Source organism: Myotis myotis, unplaced genomic scaffold (genome assembly GCF_014108235.1).
Source record: "Myotis myotis isolate mMyoMyo1 unplaced genomic scaffold, mMyoMyo1.p scaffold_m19_p_12, whole genome shotgun sequence".
NCBI lineage: Eukaryota > Metazoa > Chordata > Mammalia > Chiroptera > Vespertilionidae > Myotis > Myotis myotis.
Window position 1 is genome coordinate 28,750,308 of NW_023416316.1, and position 14,348 is coordinate 28,764,655.

Genomic DNA, 14,348 nt, shown 5'->3' on the forward strand with positions numbered 1-14,348 from the left:
AAAAAAATTTTCAATTTATTTGAGTGACAGAAAGAGGAAGGAGGGGCAGGAGACAAACATTTATTTTGTTGTTTCACTTATTTGTGCATTAATTGATTGCTTCTTACATGTACCCTGAGCAGGGATTGAACCTGCAACCTTGGCATATCGGGACAACACTCTAGCCAACAGAGCTACTCTGCCAGGGCTTGGGACCTTTTGTCAATACAAAGAACTTAGAACTAGTTATAGGCCAGAGTGTGTAGTGATGAGTTCAAATTCATGTACTTTCTGGCACATTTGGCTATTATCAAAGCCGTTTTTACAGTCTTCTGGGGACTACCTTCTTGGATGAGGAACATTCTCCTTTCTTGCTTCTCTTTACGTTATAGTTGCCGTTACTGTTCAGCACCAGAGGGCATGTCTGCAGCTAGGATCTGCCTCCACTAGAGGTGGTTGACTATTCTCTGAGTTTTGATTTTTTTCAAGAGAAATGAGCAGCTTTCCTATTCTAGCTTTCGGTGTAAAAGACGTTAAACAGCTCTAGCCAGTTTGGCTAGAGTGTCGACCCACAGAGTGAAGGGTCTTGGGTTCGATTCCAGTCAAGGGCATGTGCCTCAGTTGCAGACTTGATTCTCTTACGTGGATGTTTTTCTCTCCCCCTCCCTTTCATTCTCTTAAAAAAAATCAATGGGAAAAAAATATCCTTAGGTGAGAATTAACAACAAAAATACGTTAAACAATTAAAATCTTGAGCAGCCATTTAACATAGATATAGTACAGAATCCCTAGAGAAACTTAGGAGAAAAGGTGTAGCATTTATAATTACATTGGTTCATTTTTTAAGATGATGTTTTTAATTTATTATTATTTTAATATGTTTTTATTGATTTCAGTGAGAGGAAGGGAGAATAAGAAAGGTAGAAACATTCATGATGAGCCCTAACCAGTTTGGCTCAGTGGATAGAGTATCTGCCTGTGGACTGAAGGGTCCCAGGTTCAATTTTGGTCAAGGGCATATACCTTGGTTGCGGGCTCTATCCCCAGTTGGGGGCATGCAGGAGGCAGCTGATTGGTATGATGTTTCTAACTCTCTATCCCTCTCTCTTCCTCTCTAAAAAATCAATAAAAATATACAAAATTAAGTTTGTTTTTTTTAAAAAAAGAAATATCAATGATGAGATAATCATCAATTGGCTGCTTCCTGCATGCCCCCTACTGGGGAATGAGCCTGCACTCCAGGCAAGTGCCCTGAACGTGAATCAAATTGTGACCTCCTGGTTCATGGGTCTATGCTCAACCACTTAGCCTCGCCGGCCAGGCTAAGATGCTTTTTTTAAATCTTGTTTTTCTCTATTAAAAGACCCTGGGACTTTATTCTTAGCTATTAGGTGAAAATAGCTATTTGTACCAGATAACAGTGTAGGGAAATGGTATATACACACCAAACAATCTTACTGGTATCATCATTAGTCAGTGAAATAGAAAAGGACAATTTTGTTATCTTATTAAAATTAGGATTTGATTTTTAAAAAAAAGTTACATAAGACGTTTGGCTTGTTTATAGTTAATACTTGGGTGCAAGTATTAGCCATATCCATGTAGTTGATAACTGATTTTTTCAGGAGATTTGTAGGACCTAAAAATTTTTTCACCTTAGGTACATATTTCTTTTATAAAATCCTTTCTCCTCTTTTAGGCACATCTTGCTTTCTGGCTTAAGTATTTTAGATGTCATTTAATGATTTCTTAGCAGAATCCCTTTTTACAATTTTGCTAATATTTACTAGTCACCATTGTTAGTGCAATTTGCTGCCTGCATGCCATTGAAATGAATTCTCTTTTGTTATGGGTGCACATGAACCCACTTATCAAAAGCAATTGTGTTTTTTCTTTTGCTTTCTTCCTTGGTAATAGTGTTCATTATAGTGAAAAATAGAATATTCTTGAGATATAATTTATATACCATGCAATTCACCCATGTAAATTATACAATTCAATGATTTTTAGTGTATTCATAAAATTGTGTAACTTCACTATACTCAATTTAAGAATATTTTTATCAACTCCCAAAGAAACTTTGTACCTTTTATCAATTCCCAGTTCCTCTATCCTCCTCATCCCATCCCAACAGTAAACAACCAGTAATCAACTTTATTTCTGTAAAGAATTGCCTGTTCTGAACATAACATATAAATAGAATCTTGTGGGTTTTTTTGTGACTGGCTTCTTTCACGTAGCTTAATGTTTTAAAGGTTCATCAATGTTGTAGCATGTATCAGTATTTCATTCCTTTATATGGCTAACTAACATTTCATTGTATGGATATATGGCAAGGTGTTTTTTCTTTTTTTAACCTCTGCTCTTTGATGGTGTTATAATAGACAGTAACTGATGGTATGCATTATTAGGTTTTTTCCACTTTTTAGGGCATTTCCCTCTATTTTTCCATCTCTGGGAATAGGGTAGATTTTTGTCAAGACCATATTTTTTAATAGTTTAATTTGAACTTTTGGATAAGTTAGCTATACATGTTTAATATACTTTTTAGTTACATTAACATAGCTAATATGGCTCCTGGCAACCACCTTTCTCTGAATTTGACTATTCTTATGTCCTCGTATACGTAGAATCAAAATATTTGTCCTTTTCTAACTGGCCTGTTTCACATAGCTCAATGTCCTCAAGGTTCATCTGTGTGGTAACATGTGTCACAATTTCCTTCTTTTTAAAGCTGAATAATAATTCCACTGTATGTACATACCACATTTTGCTTATCCATTTATCTACTGATGGACCCTTTGGTGACTTCTACCTTTTGGTGTTCAACTATCTTGTTAAAACTCTACTTTCAAATTCTCTTGGGTATATAGCCACATGTGGAATTGCAGAACCATGTGGTAATTCTATTTTTAAATTTTGAGGGAACTGCCATACTGTTTTCCATAGTGACTGCACCATTTTCTATTCCTTACCAAACAGTGCACAAGGTTTTCAATTTCTCTACATCCTTGCAAACTCTTATTATATTCTGTTCTTTTTCTCTCTGTTATCAGGTTTCCCTAACAATGATTAGTGATGTTGCGAATCTGTTCATATGCCTTTTGACCATTGGTATATCTTCTCTGGAGAAATATTCAAGTTCTTTGCCCGGTTTTGAATTGGGTTGTTCATTTTGTTGTTGAATTGTAGATGTTCTTCATATATTCTCGATATTACTCCTTTTCAAATATATGATGTGCAGATATTCTACAGGTTGCTTTTGTACTATATTGATATTGTCTTTCAAATATGTATTTATTTATTTTTTGTTGATAGTGAATTTGATGCACAAATCTAAAGTATTTTTTTCTTCCTTGCCTATGCTTTGGTGTCATACCCAAGAAATCATTAACTCAATGCTCTGAAGTTATATTTTCTTCTTAGAGTTGTATAGTTTTAGTTCTTTAGGTCTTTAATCCACAGTTTAGGACTTTGATCAAGAAAGACTGCAGAGTTGTGGATGAAACTTTTTCTTCTTGCTAGCTGGCTTGCTTGCTGGCACTTTCGTTATTGGTTAAAGTTCTAGTATTAAAAATGGTGTTTAATTTACAGTACCTTCAGCTTACTTAGCAGTTTCTTCTTTGCTTCTCATTTCATTTTATAGTAGAGGCTTTAAAATGTCATTTTGTTTACACTAGGTGGTTTTATTTTATTTATTTATTTACTTAAAAACAGTTGACAGCATTTGGAAGATTAATACAAAGCAGAGATCCATTGACATCTGTTTTTTACATAAAGAGGTGAATTATTTCTTTTGTTATTGTTTTTTTTTTAATCCTCACCCAAGGATATTTTTCCATTGATTTTTAGAGAGAGTGGAAGAGAGAGGGAAAGACAGAGAGAAACATCTATGTGAGAGAAGCACATTGATTGGTTGCCTCCTGCATGAACCCCACCAGGGCCCTGGATGTGGAGGAGCCTGCAACTGAGGTATGTGCCCCTGACCGGAATTGAACTCGGGACCCTTTGGTCCATAGGCCGATGCTATTCACTGAGCCAAACCGGCTAGGGCTGCACTAGGTGGTTTTAAAAGACCCAGAATATTTTTTAATATATCCTGCCCATATTAAGCTGCTACATATCACAAATAGTATACAAGCAGATAAAATTTTTTCTATCCTTTGAAATCAATAACTTTGTAGGTAGTTGTGTCAGTAGAGACCAGCAGATTGGGTGCACCAGAGGGAATGATGGTGCTGTTAGGAACAGTGACAATATTGAGTAGGTGCATATAGGATGAAGTTGGTCAAATTGCAGTTGTGTAGGACATAAGTATTATTTTACACTATAATTTTTTTAAAGGATTTGGACGTGGCAGAGGGAGAGGGGCAGGAAGATTCTCAACCCAAGGCATGGGGTAAGTGTAGCCATCCTATTTTTGTAGTCCTCTAGTTGTTATTTTAAGGGTTTTCTTTCTCTATGCCCAGTTTATTCTGGTAAGTCAGGTGTTTTTTATACTTAAGAGAAAGTAGTAAAAAAGTAAAATAGTACAAATAAAATTGTATTGCATTGGACCTTAGAGCAGAGTTTCTAGCCTTGACTCTGTTGATATTTTGGATTGGATAATAGTTTGTTGAGGTGGTTGGGTGTCTTTTACAATGTAGGATGTTTAGCAACATCCCTGACCTTTCCCTACTAGATGCCTGTAGCACTCCTTCTCAAGTTATGATATTCAAAAATGTCTCCAGACATTGCCACATGCTCCCTGGAAGGGAGGTGCACAATCACCCCTAGCTGTAAACCACTGTGTAAAGGTTATGTTGGTAAAGCCAGCAATTGTCTTTGAATGGTAAGTAAATGCTATGTTTATTTATGTAGAAGTAATAGTTTTTTCCTGAATTGTAATGGTGACCATACTGTTATTAAATAAATGGTATAATCATACTTTTTTTCACTATTTCTTAATGTTCTTTTACTTTTTCCTGCTTCTAAAACTTTAGCTCCCCCTGGATTTTTAGAAAAATATAAAATAAAAAGAAAGAAAAAAAGTTTTAAAGCATTTTACAGAATCCAGATGCAGATTACAATCAAGAAAGGAAGGGAATTGGTTCCAGGAAAAGCCCTTTTTCTCTCCATAGCTTCAGGGCAGCACTGTTTGGGGTCACTTCCTTCAGGTGGTACCTCTTGCCATCTTTTTTCTTCCTCAGCTCCCTGTAGACAAAGGAAGGATGAAAACACTTAAACACCTATGCCAGCACAGTAGCTTTAAACTGTCTTGTGGATTTTACTGTGTACTTTCAAACTTATTCCTTCGTGATTTTTTTAAAAGTTGATACTGAAATTAAGCTGGGGGAAAAAAATCTGGTGTGAAGATTTTAGAGATAGTATTTAATTTGGCTCTAGTTACTAGACCTCCGAGTCATGGGTGTTTAGGATTTTAATGAACAACAACAACAAAAAAGAGGTACTGAATAAAAACATTTTTTATCAGATGTTTCTATACAAAAAGGATCATATACAACTGCTGTAAAAGGATCAAAGTCAAACTTGGATTCTGACTTGGGAAGAAAAGACTAGTTGCCTGTTTGAAGTCCGGGGTTAGTTTTCAGGGGGCTTTCCATAGAGCCCTGATGCTGCCTAGAATGATTATGCTTCCACACCTGCTTTAGGATGCAGAGGACAGCAACTTAGGGAAATAGGGGTATCTTATAAGAGTGTATGGAAGATCCGTAGGCAACTCTGCTTTTCAGAAAATATGCATCTTAATGTCAAGAGGAATGAGCTATAGTTAAATAGGAGAAGGAGGGTGAAGTTTCATAGCATTTCTTCGAAGGGAAAGGGCTTCTTTTGTGGAAGATGATGTACAGTTAATTTTGTGACTTTGGTGATTGCTTCATTGCCTTTATTCTTTATTTCAAACCCAGGACATTTAATCCCGCAGACTATTCAGATTCTCCATCTATAGATGGGTGTGGGACAAAACCAGTAGTTTGGGAAGCCGCTCAGAATGGTGCAGATGAGGGAAGTGGTAAGTGTCCATTCTTATCAGAGATGTATTTTTAAAGTTTGAGTTAGCATGCATATAAAGTTGACATCAAAGTGCTGATGAAGAATAACGAAAAAGCCTGCTGTCCTACCCCTGAGACTACTAGCTTGTCCTTACATTTCCAAAGTCTCTCACCTATAAATCTCATTGATGATAAGACATTTGATTTTGTTTCCTTTCTGCACTCTGAGGAATAGGTTGTAATCAGGCTATGTGAGTCAGCACAAATCCACACTCAAATCTCAGTATGTCATGGATTTCTTTTTATTTTATTTATTTATTTTTTAAAATATATTTTATTGATTTTTTTACAGAGAGGAAGGGATAGGGATAGAGAGTTAGAAACATCGATGAGAGAGAAACATTGATCAGCTGCCTCCTGCACACCTCCTACTGGGGATGTGCCCGCAACCAAGGTACATGCCCTTGACCAGAATCGAACCTGGGACCTTTCAGTCCACAGGCTGACGCTCTATCCACTGAGCCAAACCTGTCAGGGCATGGATTTCTTTTTATTAAAAATTTTTAAAAATTATAGTCAACATTCAATATTATATTAGTTTTAGGTATACAGCATAGTAGTTAGGCACTTATATAACTTATGAAATGATCTCCCTAAGTCTAGTTTCTTCCCCAGCCCCCTGTCAATCTCCCACTACACCCCCACCAGTGTGTCAGGGATTTATAGAATTTCTTAGGGGAAGACTTATTACTGAAAATACCATTGCTAATGGTGGACAGTAAAATTTGGCCAGATAAAGTGGTAGATGATAGATGGGTTTGGAGCAACAATTGCTTTTGCAGGTTTTTTTCTGTATCCTTCTGTTTTTGGATTCTTTTCTAAAATTCATGGGTAGATATTTGTTGATTGGGTATGATTATTTAATAGAGCTTTTTGGAGGGTTTGTTCATGATAAGAACTACTGCGATTGTATTTATAAAGATACAATTTGAGTCCCGCTGGAGTGGCTCAATTGGTTGAGCGTCACCCAGTGCACCCAAAGGTTGCCAATTCGAGTCCTGGTCAGGGCACAGGCCTGGGTTGCGGGTTTTTTTGTTATTGTTGTGTTAATTCTAACCAAAGCATATTTTTTCCATTGATTTTGAGAGAGAGTGGAAGGGAGGGGAAGGGGGGGAGAGAGAGAGAGTGAGAGACAGACAGACAGACAGACAGACATTGATGTGAGAAAGACACATAGATTGGTGCCTCCTGCATGCACCCAGGATCCAACATGCAAACCAGGTACGTACTCATGATCAGGAATTGAACCTGAGACCCTTCGGTAAGTAGGCTGACACTCCATCTACTGAGTGACACCAGCCAGGGCTGGGTTGCAGGTTTAATCCCCAGTCAGGGAACATATAGAAGGCAACCTATTGATGTTTCTCTCTCCCTCTCTCCCTTTCTCCCTCCAAGTATGTCTTTAGGTGAGGATTTTTAAAAAAATGAAGACATAATTTGACACCTCTATATAGCATCAACCCTGGTCAGGAAATAAGACTATGCATCACATGCACAATCATGAACTAGAAATCAAAGATACTGTACAGATGACCAACAAAAGCTATAAATGGTAATTTGAAAAGACTAGTAAAATTGATAAATTTATTTGAGACTGTTCAGGGGAAGGAGAAGCATAAATAACTGATTCTAGGAATGAGGAGGAATATTGATATTATTTATAATTATTATAGTTGTTAAAAGATCATAGGAAGACACTTTATGTCACATAATGTATTGTGCTAAACATTTGAAATTACACAATGATCTCACTCTTCAACACAGATATAAAGTCTTTTTTGAGGGGCTCTTTTTAATTTAATTTATTGTTGAAAGCATTACAGATGTCCCCACTTATTTCCCCCATTGACTCCCTCCACCCCGCTCTCATCCCCTCCCCAGGCCTTCCCCACGCTATTGTCTGTCCATAGGCTATGCATATAAGCATATAAGTTCATTGGTTAATCTAGTCCCGCCTCCACCCCCCTTTCCTCTGAAATATGTCAGTCTGTTGCATGCTTCAATGCCTCTTGATCTTTTTTTTTTTTTTTTAATATATATTTTTATTGATTTCAGAGAGGAAGGGAGAGGGAGAGATAGAAATGTCAATGATGAGAGAGGATCATTGATTGGCTGCCTTCTGCACATCCCACAGTGGGGACTGAGCCTGCAACCCGGGCATATGCCCTGACTGGGAATCGAATCTTGACCTCCTGGTTCATAAGTCGACACTCAACCACTGAGTCACGCCACCGTTCATCAGTTTATTTTGTTCATTAGATTCCTCATATAAGTGAGATCATGTGATACTTATCTTTCTTTGACTGTCTTATTTCACTTAGCATAATACTTTCCAGGTCTCTCCATGCTGTTGCAAATGGTAAGAGTTTCTTTTTACAGCTGCATAGTATCTGTTGTGTAAATGTACCACAGTTTTTTAAATTCATTCATCTACTGATGGGCATTTGGGCTGTTTGCAGATCTTTGCTGTTGAGAATAATGCTGCTATGAACATAGAGGTGCATATATTCTTTCTGATTGGTGATTCTGGCTTCTTAGGATATATTCCTAGAACTGGGATAACTGGGTCAAATGGCAGTTCCATTTTTAATTTTTTGAGGATACTCCACACTCTTTTCCATAGTAACTGTACTGGGTTCCTTTTTCTCCACTTCCTCACCAGCACTTGTTGTTTGTTGATTTATTGATGATAGCCATTCTGACAGGTGTGAGGTGGCACCTCGCTGTCATTTTAATTTGCATCTCTCTGATGATTAATGATGTTGAGCATTTTTTCATGTATCTTGGCCATTTATGTGTCCTCTTTAGAAAAGTATCTATTCAGGTCTTATGCCCATATTTTAATTGGGTTGCTTGTCTTCCATTTGTTGAGTTGTATGAGTACTTTATATATTTTGGAAATTAATCCCTTATCAAATATATAATTGGCAAATATATTCTCCCATACAGTGAGTTCTTTTTTCATTTTGATGCTGGTGTCTTCTGTGCTGAAGCAATTTTTTTTAAAATCTTTATTGTTGAAAGTATTACGTATGTGTCCCCCCCCCCCCCCATTATCCCTATTCAGCCCACCCCTGCCCCTCACCCCATGTCTTCAACACTCTGTTGTCTGAGTTCATGGGTTTTGCATATATGCATACAAGGTCTTTAGTTGATTACCTCACTCCTACCCACCCTCTCCTGCCTTCCGAGATTCCTCATTATGTTCTACTAGAGGCCTGGTGCATGAAACTTGTGCATGGGAGTGGGGGGTGGGGGTTCCTCAGCCCTGCCTGCACCCTCTTCAATCTGGGACCCCTCAAGGGATGTCTGACTGCCCTGCGGGATCGGGCCTAAACTGGCGGTCAGACAGCCCTCTCACAACCCAGGACCGCTGGCTCCTAACCACTCGGCTGCCTGATCACCCCTAACTGCCTCTGCCTGCTGGCCTGATTGCCCCCTAACCACCTCTGCCTGTCGGCCTGATCGTCCCCTAATTGCCCTCCCCTGCTGGCTTGATTGCCCCCTAACTGCTCCCCTGCCAGCCTGATTGCCCCTAACTGCCCTCCCCTGCCGACCTGATCGTCCCTAACTGCCTCCCCTGCTGGCCCGATTGCCCCTAACTGCCCTCCCCTGCCAGCCTGATCACCTCCTAACTGCCTCTGCCTGCCGGCCTGATCGCCCCCTAACTGCTCCCCTGCTGGCCTGATCGCCCCTAACTGCCTCTGCCTCAGCCCCTGCCACCATGGCTTTGTCTGGAAGGACGTCCAGAAAATGTCTGGTCTAATGAGCATATTACCCTTTATTAGTATACAGTGGGGCCTTGACTTACGAGTGTCTCAACTAACGAGTTTTTCGAGATACGAGCCGTCTCTCGGCCGATTTTTGCTTTGAGTTGCCAGCTAAAATTTGGGTTACAAGCCAGCTTCAGATACCCCACCACTAGTTGGCACAGCGAACGTCACAGTGAACGCCACAACATCAGCCCAGCATCACGTGTCTCACTCGTTCACTTTATGATTTGACATACGAGTAATTTGAGTTACAAGCTCCGTCATGGAACGAATTAAACTCGTAAGTCAAGGCCCCACTATAGATGCTTCCATGTCTCTGGATCCACTTCCATTCATCAGTTTATTTTGTTAATTAGATTCCATATATGAATGAGATCATGTGATACTTGTCTTTATCTGACTGACTTATTTCACTTAGCATGATACTCTCCAGGTTCCTTCATGCTGTCTCAAAGGGTAAGAAATTCTTTTTTACTGCTGCATAGTACTAGTATTCCATGGTATAAATGTGCCACAGCTTCCTTTTTTTTAAAATTAAATCTTTATTGTTCAGATTATTACAGTTGTTCCTCTTTTTTCCCCCCATAGCTCTCCTCCACCCAGTTCCCACCCCACCCTCTGCCCTTACCCCTCCCACTGTCCTCATCCATAGGTGTATGATTTTTGTCCAGTCTCTTCCTGCACCCCCACACCCATTTCCCCCCAGGAATTGTCAGTCCACTCCCTTTCCATGCCCCTGGTTCTATTATATTCACCAGTTTACTTTGTTCATCAGATTTTTTATTCACTTGATTTTTAGATTCACTTGTTGATAGATATGTATTTGCTGTTCATAATTTTTATCTTTACCTTTTTCTTCTTCCTCTTCTTAAAAAATACCTTTCAGCATTTCATATAATGCTGGTTTGGTGGTGATGAACTCCTTTAGCTTTTTCTTATCTGTCCTTCAATTCTGAATGATAGCTTTTCTGGATAAAGTAATCTTGGTTGTAGGTTCTTGCTATTCATCACTTTGAATATTTCTTGCCACTCCCTTCTGGCCTGCATAGTTTCTGTTGAGAAATCAGCTGACAGTCGTATGGGTACTCCCTTGTAGGTAACTGACTGTTTTTCTCTTGTTATTTTTAAGATTTTCTCTTTGTCTTTTGCCCTTGGCATTTTAATTATGATGTGTCTTGGTGTGGTCCTCTTTGGATTCCTTTTGTTTGGGGTTCTCTGTGCTTCCTGGGCTTGTAAGTCTATTTCTTTCACCAGATAGGGGAAGTTTTCTGTCATCATTTCTTCAAATAGGTTTTCAATATCTTGCTCTCTCTCTTCTTCTGGCACGCCCATAATTCGGATGTTGGTACGCTTGAAGTTGTCCCAGAGGCTGCTTACACTATCTTGATATTTTTGGATTCTTTTTTCTTTTTGCTTTTCTAGTTGGGTATTTTTTGCTTCTTCGTATTTCAAATCTTTGACCTGATTCTTGGGATCCTCTTGTCTGCTGTTGGATCTCTGTATATTATTCTTTATTGCAGTCAGTGTATGCTTAATTTCTAGTTGGTCTTTTTTCATATCCTCCAGGGTCTCACTAAATTTATCGGCGGTTTCTAGAAAATTCTTGAAAAACCTTATAACCGTGGTTTTGATCTCTATATCCAGTTGTTTGCTTTCCTCCATTTCTGTCATTTGTGACCTGTTTCTTTGTCTCCACATTTTGGCTGCTTCCCTGTGTTGATAGAGTGGCTTTCTGTGCTAGGTGTCCTATAGGGCCCAGTGGCTCAGCCTCCCCAATTACCTGAGGTGGACACTCTTGGTGCACCCCTTTGTGGGCTGTGTGCACAGTCTTGTTGTAGTTAAGCCTTGATTGTTGTAGGTATCACTGGGAGGAATTGACCTCCAGGCCTATTGGCTGTGAGAATCAGCTGTGTCTATAGTGGGAGAACTTCTGTGCTGAAGACACCTTTCTGGGGCAAGACTTGCTTCAGTGGGGCTTTGGTTCTCACTGAGTCTGCCCCAAGTGTGTTCCTTATGGATCTGAGGAGTTGTAATCTGGATGGTCCCACTCTGACCACTGGGTACACTGGCTCTTGGATCTAAGGAGGTGCTAATTTAGCCTCTGCCTGAGGCTACCCAGCTGGAGTGATGGAGAGATCTGCAGATTCCCCTTCCTGGTTTGGGGTTTGGAGGTGCCCAGATGAGACCCAGCTGTGAAGCAGTGCAAGCTGCTGTGGGGCCTTGGGCCTTCTCTTGGAAGTTCTGGGTCTGTCTGGCCCAACTGCAGTTTGTTAGGTAATTTTCAGATTGCAAAGGGCCAGGGCATTCATATGCAAAAGCCTCTGCCGCAGCTTGGGTGCGGCGGGGGTCCCAGGGAATCAACAGGGCAGAGAAAGCAGCTATGGCTGATCCTCAGCCCTGCCCTAAGAGGCCCCGGGTCTCGGTGTCCCGGTAATCACTGCAAGCACCTCTGAGGGAAAGCCGCCTGCGCGTTCTGCCCGCTGCCAGACAGTCCTGTTTCTCCCTGTATGAGTCTGGGTCCCCAGAGACTTCCCAGAACTGGAGTTCAGAGCAGTCGGGAGCTTGTGACTCCCTCCCTCCACACGGTTGCTAGCCCTTGCCGCGTGCGCCTCTGTACCTCTGCACTTTACTTCCGCACCTTCTCTGAGTCAGTGTGCTTTTCTCTTTCCTTCTAGTTGTAGAATTTCCACTCAGCCAGCCTTCCTGTAGTTCTGGGTAATGTCCGTTTTGTCTTTTAGTTGTATTTTTTTTTTTTAAATATATTTTATTGATTTTTTACAGAGAGGGAGGGAGAGAGATAGAGAGTTAGAAACATCGATGAGAGAGAACCATCGATCAGCTGCCTCCTGCACATCCCCCACTGGGGAAGTGCCCACAACCCAGGTACATGCCCTTGACCGGAATCGAACTCGGGACCCTTCAGTCCGCAGGCCGACGCTCTATCCACTGAGCCAAACCGGTCTCGGCTTTTAGTTGTATTTTTGAAGTTGTCGTGGGAGGCAGCAATTTCCGATGTTTACCTATGCTGCCATCTTGGTTTTTCCCGTGCCACAGCTTTTTAATCCACTTGTTTACTGATGGGCACTTGGGCTGTTTACAGATCTTAGCTATTATAAATCATTCTTCTGTGAACATAAGGGTGCATACTTTCTTTCTGATTGGTGTCTTGGGTTTCTTAGGACAGCAGTTGCCAACCTTTCAGTCCTCATGGACCACCAGTGGTCCATGGACCACTGTTTGGTGACTACTGTCTTAGGATATATTCCTAGAAGTGGGATTACTGGGTCAAATGGCAGTTCCATATTTAATTTTTTGAGGAAATTCCATACTGTTTTCCATAATGGCTGTACCAGTCTGCATTCCCACTGGCAGTGTACTAGGGTTCTTTTCTCCATATCCTCAAAGCTTTTTATTGTGATGTAGCCCCATTTGTTTATTTTCTCCTTTGTTTCTCTTTCCCTAGGCAATGTTTTGGTGAAAATTCTGCTCTGTGGGATGTCTGATATTTTGCTGCTTATGTTTTCTTCTAGGATTTTTATGGATTTACAACTTAACATTTAAGTCTTTTATCTATTTTGAGTTTATTTTTGTGTATGGTGTAAGTTGGTGGTCTAGTTTCATTTTTTTGCATGTGTCTGTCAAATTTTCCCAACACCATTTATTGAAGAGACTGTCTTGATTCCATTGTATGCTCAATCCTCCTTTGTCAAATATTAATGGAGCATAATAGTTTAGGTCAATTTCTGGGTTCTCTGTTCTGTTCCATTGATCTGTATTCCTGTTCTTGTGCCATACCAGGCTGTTTTGATTACGCTGGCTTTGTAGTATAACTTGAAATCTGGTATTGTGATTCTCCCAACTTTGTTTTTCTTTATCAGGCTTACTGCAGTTATTCGGGGTCTTTTTTGGTTCCATGTAATTTTTTTGGAGTATTTGTTCTGGATCTGTGGAATATGCCAGTGGTATTTTGATAGGGATTGCATTGAGTCTATAGATTGCTTTGGGTAGTATGGGCATTTTAATGATATTAATTCTGCCAATCAATGAACACAATATATTCTTCCATTTGTTTTTACCTTCCTCCATCTCTTTTTTTCCAATGTTCTGTAATTTTCTGATTATGTCTTTTACCTCCTAGGTTAAGTTTATTCCTACATATCTTAATTTTTTTGTTACAATGGTAAATGGGACTTTTTTTTAGTTTCTCTTTCTGAGAGTTCATTATTGGTGTATAAGAATGCCACTGGTCTTAACCTCTGGTGTTCCAGACTGTGGAGCCCAGGCTGGGTTCCAGGCCTCCACCTTCACAGGGAAATAACCCTGCTGAGGCCAGGAGATGCCTCCTCACTTTCGGCCTGCCACCCATGGAGGCTGGGTCAGCCCCTCTCTCGGCCTTGCCCTTTCTACCAGTGTCCAGGGTTTTCTTTCCTTGCTTAATATAAATCTTCTCCTTAGCTGGACCTCAGTTGGTAATTCCAGGTGAATGTTCCCTAGTTTAATTTCCAGTCTGGCCCTGGGAGGAGGTGCAAAAAAGCTGTGCCAGTTT

The 14,348-nt window shown here is 40.1% G+C and overlaps 1 protein-coding gene across 2 annotated transcripts in view; it reads left to right on the forward strand.

Annotated features, from left to right (window-relative positions):
• The window catches only part of UBAP2 (ubiquitin associated protein 2), a 120,605-nt gene that overhangs the window by 66,393 nt on the left and 39,864 nt on the right, over nucleotides 1–14,348 (forward strand). The window contains exons 1-3 of one of the 2 annotated variants that reach the window (XM_036330567.1): nucleotides 4,324–4,378; nucleotides 4,661–4,810; nucleotides 5,886–5,989. In XM_036330567.1, the coding sequence (XP_036186460.1) occupies nucleotides 4,779–4,810; nucleotides 5,886–5,989 (136 nt within the window). In that variant the 5' untranslated portion in view covers nucleotides 4,324–4,378; nucleotides 4,661–4,778. Of the gene's footprint in view, nucleotides 1–4,323; nucleotides 4,379–4,660; nucleotides 4,811–5,885; nucleotides 5,990–14,348 lie in introns of those variants that run through there. The other variant, XM_036330566.1, reaches the window with a different exon arrangement.